Below are 21,205 nucleotides of genomic sequence, written 5' to 3'. Positions count from 1 at the left end.
TGGTCAGATTAACATCTGCCACCACTTCTACTGCTCTGCTCTGGCTGACAGCTTGGGAGAGGAGTGCTTTCTTCACTCATTTCCTGGTCTGGAGGGCCTCCCATCTCCCCCCAGTTCAAACTTGACCTCTTCCATGAGGCTTTTCCTGACAGCATCAGTCCTCAGCATTATCTCTGTCCTTCACAGCACTTCACATTCCACTCAACAAGCAGCACACATAGCATCTAGCCAAATGTGACCCTGTGTCCATATTTCCATTTTTACATATTTATGCATCCTTGTATCCTCTGCCAAACTCCTTGAGTTTGGTTAGCTCCTATCCAGGCACAAGGCCCAGTATCAGGAGACCAAGAGATGCTGAGAGGCCCATTAAGAGGAGATCGGATGTTCTGAATTCCAAACCTTTGGTAACAGGTGTCCACCACTAGGTGGTGGTGGTGATCAGGCATCTCCTTGGGCGTTCACTACCTCAGCGTTCTTATCTTTTAAATGAAGATGTTGTCTGCTTTGCTTGAGAAAACGGAAGAACATGACCCCGGGCTAAAAGTAGAAGAACCCACGTTTCATAACTGTCAGCTTCACGTAACAACAGTGTACTCCTTAAATTACTTTTCTGGACCTTATTAAAAGGAGGAGGTCAAACTAGATCAGAGGTTTTCGGAGACTGGATGCCAGGGTTCTTGGCATCCTTCCAGGGGACCAATAGGTCAAAACTATTTGCATAACAGTATTCAGAGCGATTTCTCTCTTTTCACTCAATTAAAATTTATTAAAAAGCAAATATATGCATCTTACATAAAGTCTCTTTAAGGTCCTAATAATTTTTAAGTATAACGGGGTCCTGAGCCCCAAAAGTTTGAGAACCACTGAACCAGGTTTCTCAGGACTTCTGAGGCCAGACGTTTCTTAGATACCAAGAAGAAGGTGGTGTTAAAGACCTGGTCCCAGCTCTGAAAGAGTTTACGAGTCGCGGGGCGGGGAGTGGGAGGGGGGGAACGAGACAAATGGTTATATTAACAAGATAATTTGTGAGAGTGGTAAGTTTCACGAAGTCACACAGCAAGGCATCTGATGCCTGCACAGTGTGCTCCGGAGCACGGGAGAGCAACACTCAACAGCACTCCGCCCGGGGTTCACAACGGAGACTCCCTAGAGGCCCTCAGCCCTCGGGGTTGCCCCAGAGCGCCGAGGTGCAGGGAGAATTGCGCCAGAGCGCTAGCGTCATGTGACGTCACTGGGCCGCGCCAGCCAATCCGGGCGGTCCTTGTCGTAGGCACCGCGGTGGCCCGCGGCCTGCAGGCGGCGCTGTGGGCCCGCCGGGCGGCCCCACAGAGCCGCCATAGCCGCCCGCCTACCCCGACTTAACGTCTCCGCTGTCGCTCCGCGCCGCCGCCATGGCCGACGTGGAAGACGGCGAGGAGCCCTGCGCCCTGTCCTCTCACTCCGGGAGCGCAGGCTCCAAGTCAGGAGGCGACAAAATGTTCTCCCTCAAGAAGTGGAACGCGGTGGCCATGTGGAGCTGGGACGTGGAGTGCGATACGTGCGCCATCTGCAGGGTCCAGGTGATGGGTAAGCGCTGCACGCGAGGCCGGGGCCGAACTACGGCCTCCGCGGGCCGATTCTGGGCGTGGAGGACGGGCGAAGGCTGGGAGAGACCCCAGTCCAGAGGAGTGGGGGCGGGAATGCCGGGAGCCACCGGTGCTGCTGGCCCGAGGGCTGCTGCTGCCGTCGCCTGGGGCTCAGCAGGCGCCCAGCGCCCGGACCTGGTATTCTAGGGATAGAAACGGGCAGTGAGCTGAGGAATTAAGGTAATTTCTCGTAGTGATGGGTGTGGCCAAGGAAATAAAACTGGATGATTTGTTGGCCGCTGGGAGAAGCCACTTGGGTTTGTTTGGCCAGCTCCATGTCTAAAAGCAAACCGCAAAGGGGTCAGGGTAAAGGCCCTGAATAAGTAGGGCACTTTAATGGTTGTGGTCACGCACCAAAGTGATGCTCTGGAGTCATCCTCCACAGAAACGACACCCTCAGTTCGCTCTTGAGAGGCGAAAGGAAGAAAATGTTCCTAGCCATTGCCATTTCCGAATTAGCGACTGCTATTCTGCCGGCTTTTAACTCTGGATGTTTCAGGATGGGTCAGATGGCACTCGCTTGTCTTGAAGGGGGATACAGTGTGGTTCACGAATATTTTTAAGGTTCACGGGAGTTGAAGAATGTAAGCCCTTTATTCAGAAACATAAAACTTTTTCTGGCCCCTCCTATCAAAGGATGCCATTTTCTGAAGATCCTGCCCTGCTCTGAGTCAGGCCTTTGTGGAGAGCCCTGTTGTACAAATAAGTCTTAACTTCTTTCTGTGATATTTCGAATAAAACTACTGGGCCACGCGAAACCTTTCAGAACAGCTTCATCCTTTTATATTTTATATCCTGTCTTTTTTAAGATCTCAGACCGCCTTGAAAAAGAGATGCTATTCGAAATGCCAGTTATATTTTTAAACAGAGCATTTAAAACTACTGAGAGAGAATCTTAATTTTGTTTCTTGGGGGTAGGTGAAAACTGAGGTTGTATAGCTTGAAAACTTTGTGTCTTGCTCTGAAAAATGACAGAATTGGAGAAAATAAACAGAATTTCTCAAGGGATGAAATTTAAACCTACCAGAATCAAGAGATTTTTTTCAATTTACACTTTTTAGTACACACTTGTTTTTTATTCGTGAGGACTTGCTTCAAAGAGGATTTACAGCAAAGGGATTCAGATTTTTTTTACTTTTGAAAGAACTTGATTTCAGACATGATCCACTTGTTTTGCATATTAGGTCTTAAAAGTACCTAGCTTATTGGCCTGCAATACAGCCCCCTTACCCCACCCCTTACTTAAGAACTAGAATCATAATTTCCAGTTTGGGTGGCGTTGTTAACTTATCCAGGCAACTTAATCTTTTCTTCTTTTGCAAGACAAGCTTTGCTAAAAATTTTATCCCCTAAATATCCTTTAGTTCAAAATGAAGAATGTTCCTGAAAAGTGTGTTTTATATTTCTACGCAAAGAAAAATTTTAGATCTGTAGGTAGAAATGCAGAATTCAGAGTAATGGTTGACATCTTTGCAACACATAAACTTTACTGGGATATTTGGAGTAAGTCAAAATATGGGCTATAAATGTTTCACATTCACATTAGCTTTCTAATTATAGCAAGTGTTCTGCTACTGTGGATTAATTTTGCAGATTTGCAACAGCTGTACTTTGAGTTCAGCAAAGTGTTCTGGACTAGACCTTTGTATTTTCTTTATGAGGTGTTAAAATCCATTTAGTGGTCAGGTGACAGCAGAAGGAAGTTTGTTTTTCAGACTTCCCAAGCTAACCCTAGTTAGCATCATTCTAAAAGGAGTTACTGTTATTGTGCTCCTTAGAAATGTTTTGTTTTAGATTTTAGGAATATCGTGAAAAGAATTTTTTTCTTTGATCTAAAACTTTAGGACGTTTTATAGATTTAGTTTGGGTTTTGATAATGAGTCTAAATCAAATGTCAGTCATAATCCCGAGATTCCTAGATTCTGCAAAAGAGGCCACTTAATTCCTTAATTTTTCAAATTCCTCTCATACACCTAAATGATTTGTTACGACTTCTTGACCCAAGATTTGCCTGTCAGCCCATTCTGATGCGGTTAACACTCTCTGGTTTCCTTCATTCTGAAAGGAGCAGATGGCACAGTGAGCAAGTGTTGAAGAAGAGGAAAATAGGTTTGCTAGTACTGCTGCGTTCTAAAGAGCCAGAGTAACCCTTCATGGCTATTTATGTTAACTTGGACATTTGACATACCTTCTGGAGTCTTGTTTTCCTAATTTGTGAAAGAGGTAGTTGGGTACACAGACTGTAATTCTGTGATTATACAGAACCAGAGCTGTGTCTTCACCCTTATATCATGATCCTTATGATATTTAGTTGTTTGCCTGCCTACCTCCCCATTTCCTGGTGAGACCAGGGACCCAGACTTGGTCATTTTGGTGTCCCCAGTGCATAACTCCATATACAGAGCAGATACTCAGTAATTGTGGGATTGAAGAAAGCCTCAGGAGGCAGTGGTTGTTTTCAGTCCACACCGAAGTGGCCAGGGTGGTGTGTTTTTTTTAGGGTAAGAGCATGCAGAGAGGAGCAAACAAATGCCTGAGCATAATCCAGTGTTAAGAAAAGGACCAGGCTTCAGCTCCACCGTGTATCTATTTTTACAGAATTCTTTTTCTCTAATTTATGTTAAAAACTATTTTGTTGTTGTTGTTGGTTTGAACTTCCTTTTACCCATTTTGGACTCCTCTTCCAGCTAGTGAATGAATCCATTTCATTGGTCCCTAAAATATCCTATAGTACCTCCTTCATCAAGCAAATAGTAGTATAGATTAAATTTTGAAAACTAATATACCCTTTAGGTTCCCATTCCTAAAATGCACTCCCAAGTAAATTATTAAAATACATTGCCATTGTTGGATAAATGCTTTGGACTCAGACATATTTGTAGAAGGAGCATTTTCTTAAAAAAAAGAGAGAGAGAGAGAGAGAGAGAGAATCTAGTATTTAAGAGGTTCTTTAAAAATTAATTTTAATTTAATTTTTATATAGATCATACAGTCACAAAATTCAGAATTTTAAGAAACTATACAATGAAGACTGCTTCCCATTCCATCTTCTCTTAGGTAGACTTTATTATCAGTTACTTGATATTCTTCTAGAGTTTCTGTACGTGTGTACAGGCAAATACCAATTTATATGCATGGCTTACGTTTAAAAGGTGTCTTGAAAATAAGCTACCCCCAAGGTTGATCTATGTGAGCATGCCCAGTGAGCTTATAGGAAGTATGGCATAGTTTTCTCTGGTGGTTCTAATATAATGAAGTATGGCATAGTTTTCTCTGGTGGTTGAATCCACCTCGGGGACACCTTTTTATCAGAGCTGGTGAAAATAGAGGGTCGGTAACCCATGTGAAATTGCTCCTGGTCATAAGTAAATGAGTAGAGTGCCTTGCACTTTATTCATCTTTAAACAGTTATGTTTAGATGAGAGATAAATAGTTTGAATCTTTTATCTCCATCTCTAACCCTTTGGGCTTTTATTTGACTTTGAAGTGTCTGGGTTTTAGAAATTTCATTCTGAGCATCAGAATGAGAATTGCTATTTGTTTACTTTTAGATGCCTGTCTTAGATGTCAAGCTGAAAACAAACAAGAGGATTGTGTTGGTATGTTGTAATTTCATTCTCTTGCTTTTTCAACTGAAGGTTTTCTCTCAGTGGGGATGTTCGAATTTGTGATTAAGATTGACTTTATCAATACATAAAAATAAACTGTAAAGCAGTGATCTATTATTAATGTAAAATGTGTTAGTTCTCAAAAGGCCTTAATGGAATTAATCTGCAAGTTCTTTTATTGCCTGTAATTAAGAAGAATTGATTATATATTCCAGACATGGCCATAGTAAATATTTGATAATCAACAAAGAAATAATTCTTTTCTGTTAAGAAAGTTGTAAGGGATTACCAAAATGTCATTTAAATTTTAACTGTGTTATAGGTCAGATTTGGTAGGGTTTTATTCTAATAAAGCATTGCAGTTTTCAGTACTGTTATTATTCAGTATTTAACTTTTCAGCCAACATAGAAAAAATTCTAAGTGCTCTCTTTTGCAATATAGTTTGTATATGGAAATCTGTTGAATTTTGCTAATAGCCTGGGACTACAAAAGTTGTTTTAGGATAAATATTTTAAGCAGTTCAAAGGTTTTTATGTCCTAGTTCTTGAAGTCATCACTTCTAGATTGCTATGTATAAAAGCTTTTCTGAAAATGAAAGGTTAACTTTGTACTTTGTGTTTGCGTTGTTTATATATAGCTTTTTAATAATGATTTATTCAGTATTTATCAAATCCTGTTTCTTCCTCCTGAAACACAGTGATTTCCTTTTGCTTCCTACTCCCTGTAGCCAGTTTTCATAAGAAGTTGGTTATTTTTTTCTTTTTTTCCATGTTCTTTCATTGTTCTGTTATCATATAGGTCAAGCAAGGGACAAATAAAGCCCACATTTGAGATTGCATTTCAGATAATGGGAGATTGCCCTTGGTTTAAGAAATATTTAACTTGAGAATTGTGAGGTTTAGGGCACCTTTCTTTGATCACAGAAAGTCCTCGGTTTCTAGCCAGCCACTTTGAAAAGTTCATGTGTTTGTCACATGAGGAATTGCACTGCTTACGGATGACATCAACACTTCTAGAAAATAACTGAGTAGATGTACAGCTGATAATGTTTAGAAGTATGTCATCTATTTATAACAGATTACTATGAACTGAAAACTCATGTTGGTAAATAAATATCAGGAGGATATTTTTCAATAAAATAAAGATCAAAAGGTCTCCAAGGTCAGTCTTTGACTGAGAAGGTCTGGGATCTAAGGAAGGCTCAAGTTCTTTAATCTCCTAACTTCAGGAAGACAGCATGTGGAGCTGTGTAGGGGCTGGGGGCCACCACATCACTCACAGACTCTAAACAATGATGAAAAAGTCCCCCAGTCACAGCGCCTCATCTCACTTCTTAAGTGTGGTTTACACAGGTAAGTTGTTACTTCTTTATAGGTAGAAAAAATGTTGACTAATTAGCCATCTTTATTCAAGATTATGAATCATGATTATTCTTCGTAATATAAAATAACCTGTAATTTTGAGTTGGATAATTTAAATTAAAATATGTAATGTCAAGTATTCTTTTTTTTTTTTTCCTTTCAGTGGTCTGGGGAGAATGTAATCATTCCTTCCACAATTGCTGCATGTCCCTGTGGGTGAAACAGAACAATCGCTGCCCTCTCTGCCAGCAGGATTGGGTGGTCCAAAGAATCGGCAAATGAGAGTGGAGGCTTTCTTAGTGCATTTGTTTGGAGCCCTGGTGGATCTTGTTATCAAGTGCCCTACAAAGGCCAGAACACTCCAGGGAACTAATTCTTCAAATAGGAGGAGATGGCTCTGTGGTCCTTTGGTACTCATCAAAGGCATGGCTTAGCATTTTGTTTTATTTTCAGAAATTCTCTACAATTAAGAAGATAATTTATTAAAGATGGTCTTTCCTACCTCTGTGGTATGTATCCCACACACTGCTTAGAAGTGCTTTAAAGGAGGAGAGAGCTACAAATTTAATGACTTTATAATTTGCTTATTGGTATCCAGGGGGTTGTGGAAGCAGTTCCATTCAGAAGAGAACTTGTTGCATGCTTATAGTTGATCAGTTAAAAAAAAAAAAGACAATGTTACAGAAACAAATAAAGTGCAGTTTAAAACCCAACTCTTATCCTTAATTTGTTCCTCATATTTATTTTTGGCTGGGAGGGGGTGATTCATGAAGTCTTTGTATGATATAATGAAAATTTTAAGTTTGGACCAGTGAACAGGGTAAATAAAATTTAATCTTCAGGCATATGGAATTGTGGTTGTCTTTTAGGCTATTATCCTCTATCTTTGGTTCATAAAGAAAACCTAAATCTGCACTCACCTCACTGTCCAAGCATTGAATGGTAAAGAACAGAAGTATTTGTTCTGGTCAGATTATGTTGTAATTTAACTGTTTTAGGTGGAATGTTAATGAGGGGAAAATGTTTACCACTGTAGCACTGGGTCAAAAGGTTTATTTTATTACACAGTGTTTTAATAAATGGTTTATTCTGTTTACTTCATTTGAATTGTCATTATTACAATTTTTTTTTATTTTTTTTTAATGTTTATTTATTTTTGAGAGACAGAGACAGAGTGTGAGCAGGGGAGGGGCAGAGAGAGAGAGAGAAAGACACAGAATCTGAAGAGACTCCAGGCTTTGAGCTGTCAGCACAGAGCCTGACACGGGTCTCGAACTCACGAGCTGTGAGATCATTACCTGAGCCGAAATCAAACGCCCAACCGACTAAGCCACCCAGGCTCCCCATCATTATTACAATTTTATGTACAACTTTAAGCTTCATGTTAATAAGCTAATATGTCAAGTGAATGCTTTAATTTGAAAAAATATTCATATACTCTTATTTGGTAGTAATAAAATTTAAAGTTTATTACCTGGAAATGTAGAAGTATGAGAAAATACTTAAATTTTATCAAACTCATTCACATTTAATGGAGGTTATCTGGTAACAGTTTATGGACCACAAGTTTATTTTGAATTATTCCATAATAAAGGCCACAAGCTATGAATTTTGAAAAATAAATCTTTATCATTCACTTCTTCAGTTTGTCAATCTGAATCTTCTTATATCTAAGTGATGCAGATACATAAAAGAATGTTAAAATATAATTTAACTACTAGAATTCATAGGCTTTCATATTGGTTTTTGTATTTCATACTAATCTGATTTCTCTGGAAACTTGCTTTAGTATGCATTTTTTCACAGTTTACTGAGAAAATTAATTACCATATGGGGGTAAATAAAGCACCTTTTTATCCTATAATATTAAGTATAATACTATCAAGTTTTCCTAAACTTAACCATGTGATTAACATAATCATATCTTACAGAAAACTGTGACTAGAGCTATAAGTACAGTCCAGCAAAGACTTTGAAGAGGTTTATGTAAGTTTACATATGGTGAATGTGTGTCTTCAGTGAACACCTGCTGAAACCACAGAGTTGAGGGGCAATATGTAAGTGCAGACTAAGAGGAATGAGACAAGTGGGAAAGTCACCCTGCTTAGATGTAGTTACTTCACTACTTCTGCCCCAAACCATGTATCACAACACATTCTATATATGCTTATTTTTTCAGGGATTTTCTTTCTTTGCTTTTTTTTTTTTTTTTTTTTAATCTTTTTAATGTCTATTTATTTTTGAGAGAGACAGAGACAGAATGTGAGTGGGTTAAGGGCAGAGAGAGGGGGGGGACACAGAATCCAAAGCGGGCTCCGGGCTCCAAGCTGTCAGTACAGAGCCTGATGCCCGTGGGACTAGAACTCATGGACTGCAAGATCATGACTTGAGCCGAAGTCGGTTGCTCAATCGACTGAGCCACTCAGGTGCCCCTTTTTAGGGATTTTCAGTTGAAGAAGAATCAATAGGGGCACCATGTTTCAGCTTAGAGAAGTAGTTGGAAAGAGTATTGGCTCCCATCTTTGTAGTTTATCCAGATCATTTTTCTTTTTTGTAAATTAATGACAGCAGTTTCAAATAATTTTTCTTTTGAGTTCTACTTAGGCTTTTTAGTTTGGTGTGTGTGTGTGTCCTTTTGCAAGTTCTGCTATTGAAGATGCTTTTCCAGGTCATATTTAATAACTTGCTTATATGGTTCATTTTGTAAAGTCTATTGAAACATATGTATCCATTAGAAATGAATCTTCTTTTGCTTTCATAATCCTGATTGTGTAGTACATGCATATTAAATAATGAGATAAAAAGTTAATTACAATACACAAATATGTTTGACCACTTGAATGCTTATCATTGTACTGTGAGCTATTTTAGCAGCTTTTGTTTGACATTTTTAAAAGGATATATCCATAAATGTGAACCGAATATTTGGCTTTGCACTGAAGAGAAAATCAGTAAGAATGTCTAGTTATTTTAGTCAGTAGGACAGAACGTAAATGCAGCGTGAAGGATGGAGTCATAAGTAGATTTTCCACACAGCAAAACCACAGGCCCACTGCCGAACAAAGCTCTGTTTCTACTCCGCATCGCCATCTGAGGGTGGAAGAGGAGGAGGGGCTGGGACAGAGCAGCACTGATCCTACCCATCCTGGGGTGATATCAGCTCATCTGCATAGCCATCTGAAAGTTTAGCACATATTGTTTCATCAGAAAGACACACTGTGACATTTAATTATGAGTTCTAAAGCAAAAGTTAGACATTGAACAGCCTTTTCTTTCCATTGGATTAAACAATACTGAATTTTCTTTTGCTAGTATAATGGAAACATGTTGGTCATCTTCACCTATTTAATTTTCCATCAATGCAAGGTGCATTCTTATATCACAAGTAACATCTAAATCAGTAAATCTTACCCTCTCAAACCCATTCCTTTTTATAAACTGTGTCCTCATTACTATCCTGAAATTCATAACTAACACATAATTAAAGTGTATATAATAATTGTAATATGTAAATATAAAATAACTGAATTATAAAATACAAGTAAAAGGAAAGTATATTCTAATTCATTTGCATTTCAGTATGTATATACTTGGGTGTAATTACACCAGGAAACATGAAGAAGCAGGCTGATCCATGTATGGATGTGTGTGTGTGTGATCACCATATATAGACCGCAGTAAGGTAGACTGTTGTGATTTAGTAACATGGGAGCATTTTCATTGAGAGTAAGAACTACCCCCTCAAATGGTAGATCACACTTAGTGTACAGTCTTTTGATTTACGTGTTAGTTGCACAGTTCGAAATTTCATTGACGTAGTTATTGAATATTCACTTGGCAGTCTTCTAGGCATAAGGAATAAGCTCAAAATTGTTTTATTTAACGGAAGCTGATGTAGAAGTCTTTAGGGTCAGAGAAAAAAAAAAGCTTAAATGTTCCTTCAGAAGTTTAGTAGACATCTGATAATAAATGTAACTTTTTAAAAATGTTTTCTGCAGAATTTTTAACAGGGAAGCACTTTTTTTTTTATCTTTCAGAGAGAGAGAGAGAGAGAGAGAAAATGCAAACAGGGAGGAGGCAGAAGGAGAGAGAGAGATTCTTAAAGCAGGCTTCATGCTCAGCGTGGAGCCTGACACGCAAGGCTCAATCCCACGACCCTGGGATCATGACCTGAGCCAAAATCAAGAGTCAGATGCTCAAACAGACTGAGCCACTCAGGTGCCCCTGTTTTTCTGCTTTTTAAAGTTATTGCCAAGAGCTAACTTTTCAGGATAATGCTCTGAAAAGAAAGTTAGAAATTTTCCATGGTTAATTTAGTAAACCCAGTTAAAAACATATATGTTTAGAGGAAAAATACTGCTGGTTTGAATATAAGGAAGATTGGAATTAAAGTATAAATGTATTTCAAATATTTTTATTTTTTTTTTTTTATTTTTATTTTTTTTTAATTTTTTTTTTCAACGTTTATTTATTTTTTTTGGGACAGAGAGAGACAGAGCATGAACGGGGGAGGGGCAGAGAGAGAGGGAGACACAGAATCAGAAACAGGCTCCAGGCTCTGAGCCATCAGCCCAGAGCCTGACGCGGGGCTCGAACTCACGGACCGCGAGATCGTGACCTGGCTGAAGTCGGACGCTTAACCGACTGCGCCACCCAGGCGCCCCTCAAATATTTTTAAATATAAAATTTAAATATATTTTACATTGAACTTTTGATATAACAAAACACATGACAAATCTTTGTAGAGGAGTTCCTCTTCAGCCATTTTATGTCATTTCCATTTCTGCCACGGTTAGGTTTTGCTCAACAAAATAATGTCCGACAGGAAAAATATCTTCTCTGCATTTTGACGCTCCACTTAATGGCTGAGAGTGGACTCTAGAGCCAGGATACCTGAATTTGAATCCCAGCGCCTCCACTTGTGTGACCTTGAGAAAGTTACTTAGTTTTCTCCTATACAATGTAAATAACAATAATACCTCCCTCACTAGATTGTTTCAAGAATTGAAGACTACATGAATTAGCATACATGTAAAACTCTGAGAATAGTTAAGCGCTACTGTGACTTCGTTTTAGTCAATTTTGGAAGCTCCTTTAATAGAAGTGGCACTTAAAAAATAATGTATTTTTAGTTACGGGGTAGAGCACTCTTCTTAACTGTTCTCAATAAACATTTTGTAAGAAAAAGTTAATTGTTGTAAACATAGGTTACTGGTCGCACTGTGAGCTTTTGTGAAGGGTTGTAATGAGGCCTTTAATGACCTGCCTGTCACATTTATTTCTAATCATGGGGTCAACATGATTTCCAGATTCTATAATAAGAAAAGGTTTTGTAGGATGCCTGAGTGGCTCAGTTGGTTAAGTGTCTGACTTTGGCTCAGGTCATGATCTCACAGTTCATGAGTTCAAGCCCTGCATCAGGCTCTCTGCTGTCAGCCCAGAGCTCACTTTGGATCCTCTGTCCCCCTCTCTCTGTGTCCCTCCCTCATGTTCTCTCTCTCTCAAAAATAAAATAAACATCTAAAAAAAAAAGAAAGAGGGGCACCTGAGTGGCTCAGTCATTTAAGCGTCCGACTTCGGCTCAGGTCATGATCTCCTGGGCTGGGTTCGAGCCCCATGTTGGCTCTGTGCCGACAGCTCAGAGCCTGGAGTCTGCTTTGGATTCTGTGTCTTGCTCTCTCCTCCTACCCCTCCCCCATTCTGTCTGTCTGTCTTTCTCTCTAAAAAATAGATAAACATTAAAAAAATTTTTTTTAAAAAGAAAGAGAAGGTTGTATGGGGTGCCTGGGTGGCTCAGTCAGTTGAGCAGCCAACTCTTGATTGATACTGGCTCAGGTCATGATCTCACGGTTGAGGTGAGCCTCCAGGCAGGCTCTGTGCTGGACATGGCGCCTGCTTGGGATTCTCTCCTTCTCCCTTTACCCCTCTCCCCCGCTCATGCTCTCTCTTTCTCAAAAAAGGAAAGAAAAAAAAAGGTTTTGTAAATATTGAGCTCTCACTTTAATTTTAGGTTTTCCATCTCACTAGGAATATTTTATTGACTTGTTGATAAGCATATGGGGTGCATTTTTTGACCACTTGATTTTGCCAGATACCCATATAGCTTGGAAAATGTACCTTTTTTTAAACCCTCAATTTTCATCTTCATAGCCTTTCAGAGTAGTAAGTGTTATAATCAACTTGCTGCCTTCTCTTGTCCATGCACTCAGTAAACCTGAGTCAGTGATCAGAAAAGGACCTGCTTTTCCTAACTTGGCTGCAAGCAAGCTTTCCCTGAGCAAGTGTAGCTGTGGTGTGGAATGGTAGAAGGATTGCAATTTTGGAGCCACTCAGCCTGGCCTGGAATCTTGACTCTATTGTTTACTACCTGTGTGATACTGCACCAGATTCTTAACTTCTCTGTCCCTATCTGCTCAACTAAAATGGGAACAGCAATATTATATACTTCATTCAGTTGCTATGAAGATTAAATGAAATAATACATGGTAACCGCCCAGAACAGTATCTGAACCATAGCAGGCAATCAGTAACTGTTAGCCATTATTATAGTTCACTGTTGTCACTGCTGATCTGTGCCTAGAGGATGGCCTTGAAAAAATTATCTTGTTTTCAGTGATGATTCTTGTAGGAATTAGAATGTTTGTGTGCACCCACAACCTGTGCAGAATTGCCAACATGAGTTTTTAGGAGAGGGGTTTTCAACTTTTTAAAAACCACCCCAACACATCTGAGAAGCACATTCCCATCAGCAACAGTGGGCTGTCCCACAATGATTTTCAAAGAAGTATGTGTGTATAAACCAGGCAGGGGGGAGAGTTAGAAAAAACTACCCAGATGAAAATCTCAGTTAAAAGCTTTTGGAACTATTTCAGTGCAGATGAAATGTTCTATGCCATTTGTATTTTATCCTAGCCTTTAAAGAGTTAGCTAGCTATCAACTAAATGTATTGGGACTTATGTAAAAAGTCCAACTACATTATTTGTACCAAATTGTATGTAATAAAATAATCAGAATTCTTGCCAGATCACCTGGGATGTGACTTTTTAAATCTGAAAAATACATAGTAAAGAACAGGTTTTGTGTGGCTGATGTAATACAATTGTCATCTAACTCTTTAGTGGTGATTCTTAGACCTTCCTTATAAATTATGTCTGCTATACTAACCCCTGCTCTGCTTTTTCTAAACCTTTATAGAAATTATGTGTTTATAACATACTTATATTAGAGATTTGTGATTTACTCCTTCTCTCCTATATATGAGGCTTTGCCTTCATGGTAGAAAGAATTTAAATATAAATAAGTTTCCTATCTTCAGAGACTGCAGGGTCTGTTAGGGAATATTAGATTTACAACAGATTTGTGGGTTTTTAAAATTTTCTTTTGATGTTTATTCCTGAGACAGAGAGACAGAGAGACAGAGAGACAGAGCGTGAGTGGGGGAGGGGGAGGGGCAGAGACAGAGGGAGACACAGAATCTGAAGCAGGCTCCAGGCTCAGAGCTGTCAGCACAGAACCTGATGTGAGACTCAAACCCACAAACCGTGAGGTCGTAACCTGAGCTGAAGTCAGACACTTAACCAACTAAGCCACCCAGGTGCCCCTTCAACAGATTTGTAAAGTGTAATGTAATGAACCTTCTAAGATACGCATAATGCCTGAGAAGTAGAAGGGACAAACCACATTCACTTGCAGGGTATACAATATAATGATTAGAAGGACCATCTATTGTGTGGATTATGAAAACCCATTTCTATTTTATTTAACAAGATGTGCTATGTCTGTGCTCCATAGCATTTCTGGGGAGAGAAGGGGTGTCCCTTTGAAGTAAGTTGTTCACATTGCTTCCACTTCTTTGCATACCTACCTTGCCTTCACACCTGTCCTTTACATCCACTCATATTTGCCTGCTTGTAACCTTCTTTATAGGGCAAAGAGAAAAGGGGGCCTGCCATAGACAAAAGACATTCCTAAGGAAGAAAATAACAGTTAAGATAATTTCTTGAAGGGTATATGTCTGTGCTATCCAATAATGTAGCCTCTAGCCACATGTAGATATTTAAATTTTAATTACTTCAAATTTAAAATTCAGTCCCTGAGTCACATCAGCCACATTTCAGATGCTCAGTAGTCACATGTATATGATAGCTTCCATATTGGATATCCCAGAATAAAATATTTCCAACAAGAAAGAAAGTTCTGTTGGACACTGCTGGTATAGATCATCTGTGTATAAGGCCTGTTCTATCAGAATTTAGGAATCATGGGGGCCTCTGTTATGTCGAATTTAAGTGATCTTCTACCTTCCCTTTCAATGATTATCTTTGGAAACTATAGTGTTGAGCATAAGCCTTATTTTACTAGTTAAAACACGCTTGACAAAGAGAATCACACATTTTTAACTGGCCACTACACTTAACGGGAAAAAATGAACCCAAGTATAAAGGTCCAAAATTATATTGAAACACCTCAGTTCAAAAAAGGATTGTTGGCATAGTTTCCTATTCTTTTTTTTTTTTTTTTTAATTTTTTTTTTTTCCGTTTATTTATTTTTGGGACAGAGACAGAGCATGAACGGGGGAGGGGCAGAGAGAGAGGGAGACAGAGAATCGGAAACAGGCCCCAGGCTCTGAGCCATCAGCCCAGAGCCTGACGCGGGGCTCGAACTCACGGACCGCGAGATCGTGACCTGGCTGAAGTCGGACGCTTAACCGACTGCGCCACCCAGGCGCCCCAGTTTCCTATTCTTTACATTTTGTAAGCATTTCTTATATTTTCAAAATTACTTAATATTTAAAAAAATTTTTTTAATGTTTTATTTTTTTTTGAGAGAGAGAGAACAAGTAGGGGAGGGGCGGAAAGAGAAGGAGACACAGAATCCGAAGTAGGCTCCAGGCTCTGAGCTGTCAGCACAAAGCCCGACGTGGGGCTCAGACCCACAGTCCAGGAGATCATGACCTGAGCGGAAGTTGGATGCTTTACCGACTGAACCACCCAGTCGCCCTTCAAAATTACTTAATATTTTAAACTATAAATTTATGTAGTTCCTTTTGTAGCCTTGATAGATTTATAGCAGTGGTTCTCAGCCAGGTAATGGTTTTGCCCTCCAGGAGACATTTGGCAATGTCTGGAGACATTTATGGTTGTCACAACTGATAGGCGTGCTGGGATCTATTGCATAGGGGATATGGATGCTGCTAAACATCCTAAAATTCATGGGACAGCCCCCCCCCAACAAGAATCATTGAGTCTAAAATGTCAATACCATTGAGGTTCAGAAACCCTGATTAACAGTAATTTATATACGTTTTAATAATATTTTTGACAAATCAGAATTCCCTATTAAAAACTTGCTGAAATACGGTCAGTAGTAATATTAAAACTTGTATAACACTTACTAGGTGCCAAAATATCTTCTAAGAGCTTTACATATGTTAATTCATTTAATTTTTTTGTCCTTAAATTTATGAAATATTTAATTAAAAAATTTAAAAAATACCAGTCCTTTACAAACACTTCCAAAACAGAGAAAGAACTGAGAAATTGCCCAAATCATTGACCAATTCATTTTATGAGATCTGTTATTACCCAGCAAAGAGAGCCAGATAAAACCATCATAAGTAAACTACAGATCATTATCTATGATAAACATAGACACAAATTATAAAAAATGTGCAAATTGAATCCAACAACATATAAAAATAATTACATACAGTAAGTGATGAATCATGGATTTCTACTCCTGAAACCAATATCGCATTGAATGTTACCTAAATAAAATTTATTTTTTTATATATAATTTATTGTGAAGTTGGCTAACATGCAGTGTATACAGTATGCTCTTGGTTTTGGGGGTAGATTCCCATGATTCATCGCTTACATACAACACCCAGTGCTCATCCCAACAAGTGCCCTCCTTAATGCCCCTTGGCCAATTAGCCCATCCCCCCACCCACCTCCCTTCCAGCAGCCCTCAGTTTGTTCTCTGTATTTAAGAGTGAGATCTTCTTTTAAACACTAATGAATCAGCCGACAGTACATTTGTCTGGCAATACCAGAACACCCGACTACACTGTCTTAAACATAGTGGTTTATTGTCTCTCAAAACAAAAAGTCTAGGGGTGGGAAGATTAGGGCTAGTAAGTGACGAGTGTTACCCTTGGGAGCCAAGCTCTCTTCTTTCCGCTCTCAACGTCTTTGGCATGAAGCCTCATTCTCATACCTCTTCTTCATAGTCCCAATATGGCTACTATATTTTCTAGTCTTATATTCACGTTCTTAGGGAAAAATGAGGGGCAAAAGGATATTGTTGTTGTTTTCTTTAGCAAGAAAAAGAAACTTGGGAAGATACTTTTACTTGGGATGGGGTGCCCTCACTGGTGTCTTTAGTCTGTTCCTCAGTTGCCTGAATTATGTCCCAGAGCCACTTCCAGAAGCAAAAATAATAATAATAATAGGAGGTGAAGTATTTGGCTTTCCAGCTTTCACAGTAGAGGAACAAAAAGGGAATAGTGATTGTGAATAGTTATTGAATTAATCAGCCTATATTATTTAAAAAAATTTTTTTAATGTTTATTTTTGAGGGAGAGAGCAAGGGCAAGGGGCAGAGAGAGGGAGACACAGAATCTGAAGCAGCTCCATGCTCTGAGCTGTCAGCACAGAGCCTGAGTGGGGCTCAAACCCACAAGCTGTGAGGTCATGACCTGAACTGAAGTCGGACGCTTAACCAACTGAGCCACCAAGGTGCCCCTAATCAACCTATATCATTGTCCACCATTAGTATTAATGACTAACTTCATTATTGTTAATACTTCGAGAGTTGCTGTTATGCATACTTCTTTGTCATAAACTCTTAGAATTGGAAAGGATCTTAGAGGTCATTTGATCCCTGAAATGACATCTTTATGGCTGTATTTTTTAATTTGCTGACTTGTAAAACAAAACTTTTTTTTTTTTTAATGTTTATTTATTTTTGAGACAGAGAGAGACAGAGCATGAACAGGGGAGGGGCAGAAAGAGAGGGAGACACAGAATCTGAAACAGGCTCCAGGCTCTGAGCTGTCAGCACAGAGCCTGACACAGGGCTTGAACTCACGGACCGTGAGATCATGACCTGAGCCAAAGTCGGATGCTTAACCGACTGAGCCACCCAGGCGCCCCTAAAACAAAACTTTTAAGTGAGCCTTTAGCATATGTTCATCGTGACACAAATTTGGATAGTCCTTGAGTAAAATTATGTTTCAAAATATAATGCCGTATGGAAAAAATATGTTACCTAGGCTGTGGCACTACTTTTAGATTATTTCCCCCAACCTTAATTTTATGCTGAGGTTAGAGAGTAATTGTTATTTGTGTTCTAAAACTGAACTGAAATAGCACATGGAGCGTTTTACAAATTAAATGGTTGCTTCTACGGTTGTCCTATGAAATTTAAACCGGAAAGATCCAAATCTAATGCTCTTAACCAGTTTATTTCTGCCATTGCTGCCTCGTTGTCCATACAGCATATAGCTTCTCTATTAAAGAACATGAGCAGTCAACAGAATACTGCCTGATTAGGCCACATTCTCAACAAAGTTTAATTAAGGAGCTGGATACTGGGCAAAAGAATTGAAAAGATATTTCACAAAAGACATACAAAAAGGCAGTTAAAACATGAAAACGATCCTAACATTTCTCTTCAGAGATGCAAGTTAAAATTATAACAGAACACCTCTACATACCCCTAGAATAGCTCAGGTTACAGAGACTGTTAACACCAAGTCTCAGTAAAGATGTAGAGGACCTGGAACTCTCCTACGTTGCTGGCGGGAAAGAAGGACGGAGCAGCCGAAGAGGAAAGCAGTATCGAAAAAGTTAAATATACATCCACTCTATGACTTAGCAGTTTTGCTTCTAAGTATTTTCCCAAGAGCAATGAAAACTTATGTGCACAAAAAGACATAGATGAATATTCAAAGCTGCATTTTTTGTATTTACAACAGCCCAAGTGGAAAACGACCCAGATGTCCATCACCAGCATAGTGGTACATTCATAGAATGGAATGCTACTCAGCAGTAAAAAAAAAAAAAAAAAAAAAAAAAAAAAAAAAAAATGGAACAAACTACTGATCCGTGCAACAACATGAATGAGCCTCAAAATACTGTGTGGAGCAAAAGAATCCAGACACAAAAGAGTACTTAACTGTATGATTCTGTTTATATGAAGTTCAAGGACAGGCAAAATTAATCTACAGAACTCCAAATAGCTTGCCTCTTGTTGGGGGTATTGACTGGGAAAGGGCACAAGAAAGCTTTCAGCGGTGATGGAAATGTTGCATATATTGATTTGGGTGTGGTTATATGAGTGTATACATTTGTCAAAACTCATAAAACTACACATTTAAGATCTGTATATTTTATTCTGTAAAATAAAACTGAATTTTTTAAAAAAAAGAGTGGTGGATATTATTATTTAAGACCACAACCAACACCCTTTTATATTTGCTACGAAGTGGAAAATACAAGAAAATGCATTAATGGTTGTTCCATTTGTCTTATTGTTCAACTCTTCAAGAAAGCACTCAAATCAAAATAATTGTGTTTCTGATCTTGTTCTGGTCCCCTGTGGAGGTAATTTGAGAAAGCTCCTTGGAGTTCATTAGAAGCGTTTCATTTTCAAGAAGTTTATCAAAATGCAGAAGAAATAAGTAATGGAAGAGGTGATTTTTTTGAAAGGGAAAATGTTTTATTCATCCCAGCTCCCTTCTAAAACATTTTTCGGGGTTTTAAGTGCACAAAATCTTAGAGCTGCCCTCAGTCATAAGATGGAAGTCTTAGCGTAGCCTGAAATTCCTCACTGAACTCTGAGCACCTCACTGAACAACACGGACTCAGAACTTTTCTAACGATGGGCTTAGAACTTAAGGGTACAAGATCTGGACTAGGGTCATTCCCATACCTTCTGCTTTAAAAAGCCCTTAATGGCTCTGAGGCTGTAGTGCTAAGTTTCTGTCGGACAGATGGCCTGGACCTGAGGTCTTATGAGTGAGTACACACAGACCCCTTGATAAAGCTTAGGAGGGCTAGAGTCTTTCCTGCTCCACTGCAGCCCTGCTACTGGGTCCCAAGGTGGATGCAAAGTAAAAGGAGTTACTCTTGGTTCTGGTGCAGTCTTCACCTGCAGCCTTCAAACCTGCATCTAACTACAAAAATGCCCCAGATGCTCCCAGCTCAGCTCAGATCACCCCTCTGCCAGATCCACACACATGGACTAGGTGGGCGGGGACCCAAGTATTCTATATAAGACCTCCCACAATTCAGTGGTCAAGTGGGACCTGTGGTCTCAGCTCCAGCATCCTGCAGGCCCACACCAGCCCAGCATCCCTCCCTGCCCCAACACTCAGAGCCTGGCCAGCACCACTGAGTCGTACCAGTTAGGTCAGAAAACACAAAAAACCCAGACTTCCCAGGTCAACTCACATTCTCTCAAATCTAACCCCAAGTAGTTGGGTTGTTTGGATTTAAAAAAAAAATTTTTTTAATGTTTATTTATTTTTGAGAGACAGAGACAGAGTGCAAGTGAGGGAGGGGCAGAGAGAGAGGGAGACACAGAATCCGAAGCAGGTTCCAGGCTCTGAGCTGTCGGCACAGAGCCTGATGCGGGGCTTGATTGAACTCATGGACTGTGAGATCATGACCTGAGCTGAAGTTGGACGCATAACCAACTGAGCCTCCCAGGTGCCCCGAACCCCAAGTAGTTTTTTATATCCCCTTTTATTCCTTCCTCTCCCACTCCTCCTCAACTTCTGAAACTTCTTCTGTGCTCTCTGGTAGTTACGCCATCATCAGTTTGTTCTGTGTATTTATATGAGTCTGTTTCTGCCTTTTGCTTGCATGTTTATTAGTTCATTTTATTTTTTAGATTTTACATGCAGGTGCAGTCACATAGTATTTGTCTTTCTCTGTCTGACTTACTTCGCATAATACCCTCCAGGTCCATCCATGTTGTCACAAATGGCAAGATCTCGGGGCGCCTGGGTGGCGCAGTCGGTTAAGCGTCCGACTTCAGCCAGGTCACGATCTCGCGGTCCGTGAGTTCGAGCCCCGTGTCGGGCTCTGGGCTGATGGCTCAGAGCCTGGAGCCTGCTTCCGATTCTGTGTCTCCCTCTCTCTGTGCCCCTCCCCCGTTCATGCTCTGTCTCTCTCTGTCCCAAAAATAAATAAACGTTGAAAAAAAAATTAAAAAAAAACAAAAACAAATGGCAAGATCTCATTCCTCTTTACGGATAAGTAATATGCTACTGTATATATACACCACAGCTTCTTTATCCATTCATCTGTCAGTGGACACTTGGGTTGCTTCCCTATCTTGGCTATTGTAAATAATGCTGCTATAAACATAAGGGTGCATATATCTTTTCTTTCTTTTTTTTTTTTTTTAATAGAGAGAGTGAGGAGGGGCAGAGAGAGGGGGAGAGAGGATCTTAAGCAGGCTCCATGCCCAGTGCAGATTCCAACCCAGGCCTCTATCTCACAGCCCTGAGATCATGACCTGAGCCTAAATCAAGAGTCGGCGCTTAACCAACTGAACCACCCAGGCGTGTTGGGAGTGCCTATATCTTTTTTAA

General features: G+C 39.6%; 1 protein-coding gene and 1 long non-coding RNA gene across 5 annotated transcripts; both read left to right on the top strand.

The window, feature by feature from the left end:
• Positions 1-1,292: 1,292 nt before the first annotated feature.
• Positions 1,293-7,699, top strand: RNF7 (ring finger protein 7). Of its 4 annotated transcripts, XM_045503443.1 has the most exons (4): positions 1,297-1,569; positions 5,180-5,227; positions 6,466-6,589; positions 6,762-7,099. In XM_045503443.1, exons 1-4 carry the CDS (start codon positions 1,395-1,397, stop codon positions 6,778-6,780), a joined length of 366 nt encoding a protein of 121 aa, XP_045359399.1. In that variant the 5' UTR covers positions 1,297-1,394; the 3' UTR covers positions 6,781-7,099. The 4 variants fall into 4 exon arrangements, with proteins under 4 accessions (XP_045359401.1, XP_045359399.1, XP_045359402.1 ...); XM_045503445.1 differs by lacking the exon at positions 6,762-7,099 and having other exon boundaries at positions 1,293-1,562; positions 6,466-6,533; XM_045503446.1 differs by lacking the exon at positions 6,466-6,589 and having other exon boundaries at positions 1,301-1,562; positions 6,762-7,699.
• Positions 7,700-10,772: 3,073 nt separating this feature from the next.
• Positions 10,773-18,749, top strand: LOC123611478. The gene is made up of 2 exons (XR_006718687.1): positions 10,773-10,816; positions 18,581-18,749. It is a non-coding gene; the product is annotated as an uncharacterized LOC123611478 (long non-coding RNA).
• Positions 18,750-21,205: the final 2,456 nt, after the last annotated feature.

The sequence above is a fragment of the Leopardus geoffroyi genome, chromosome C2 (genome assembly GCF_018350155.1).
Source record: "Leopardus geoffroyi isolate Oge1 chromosome C2, O.geoffroyi_Oge1_pat1.0, whole genome shotgun sequence".
Taxonomy (NCBI): Eukaryota; Metazoa; Chordata; class Mammalia; order Carnivora; family Felidae; genus Leopardus; species Leopardus geoffroyi.
Note: the sequence above shows the minus strand (reverse complement) of the source record. Positions and strands in the feature narration are given on the sequence as shown.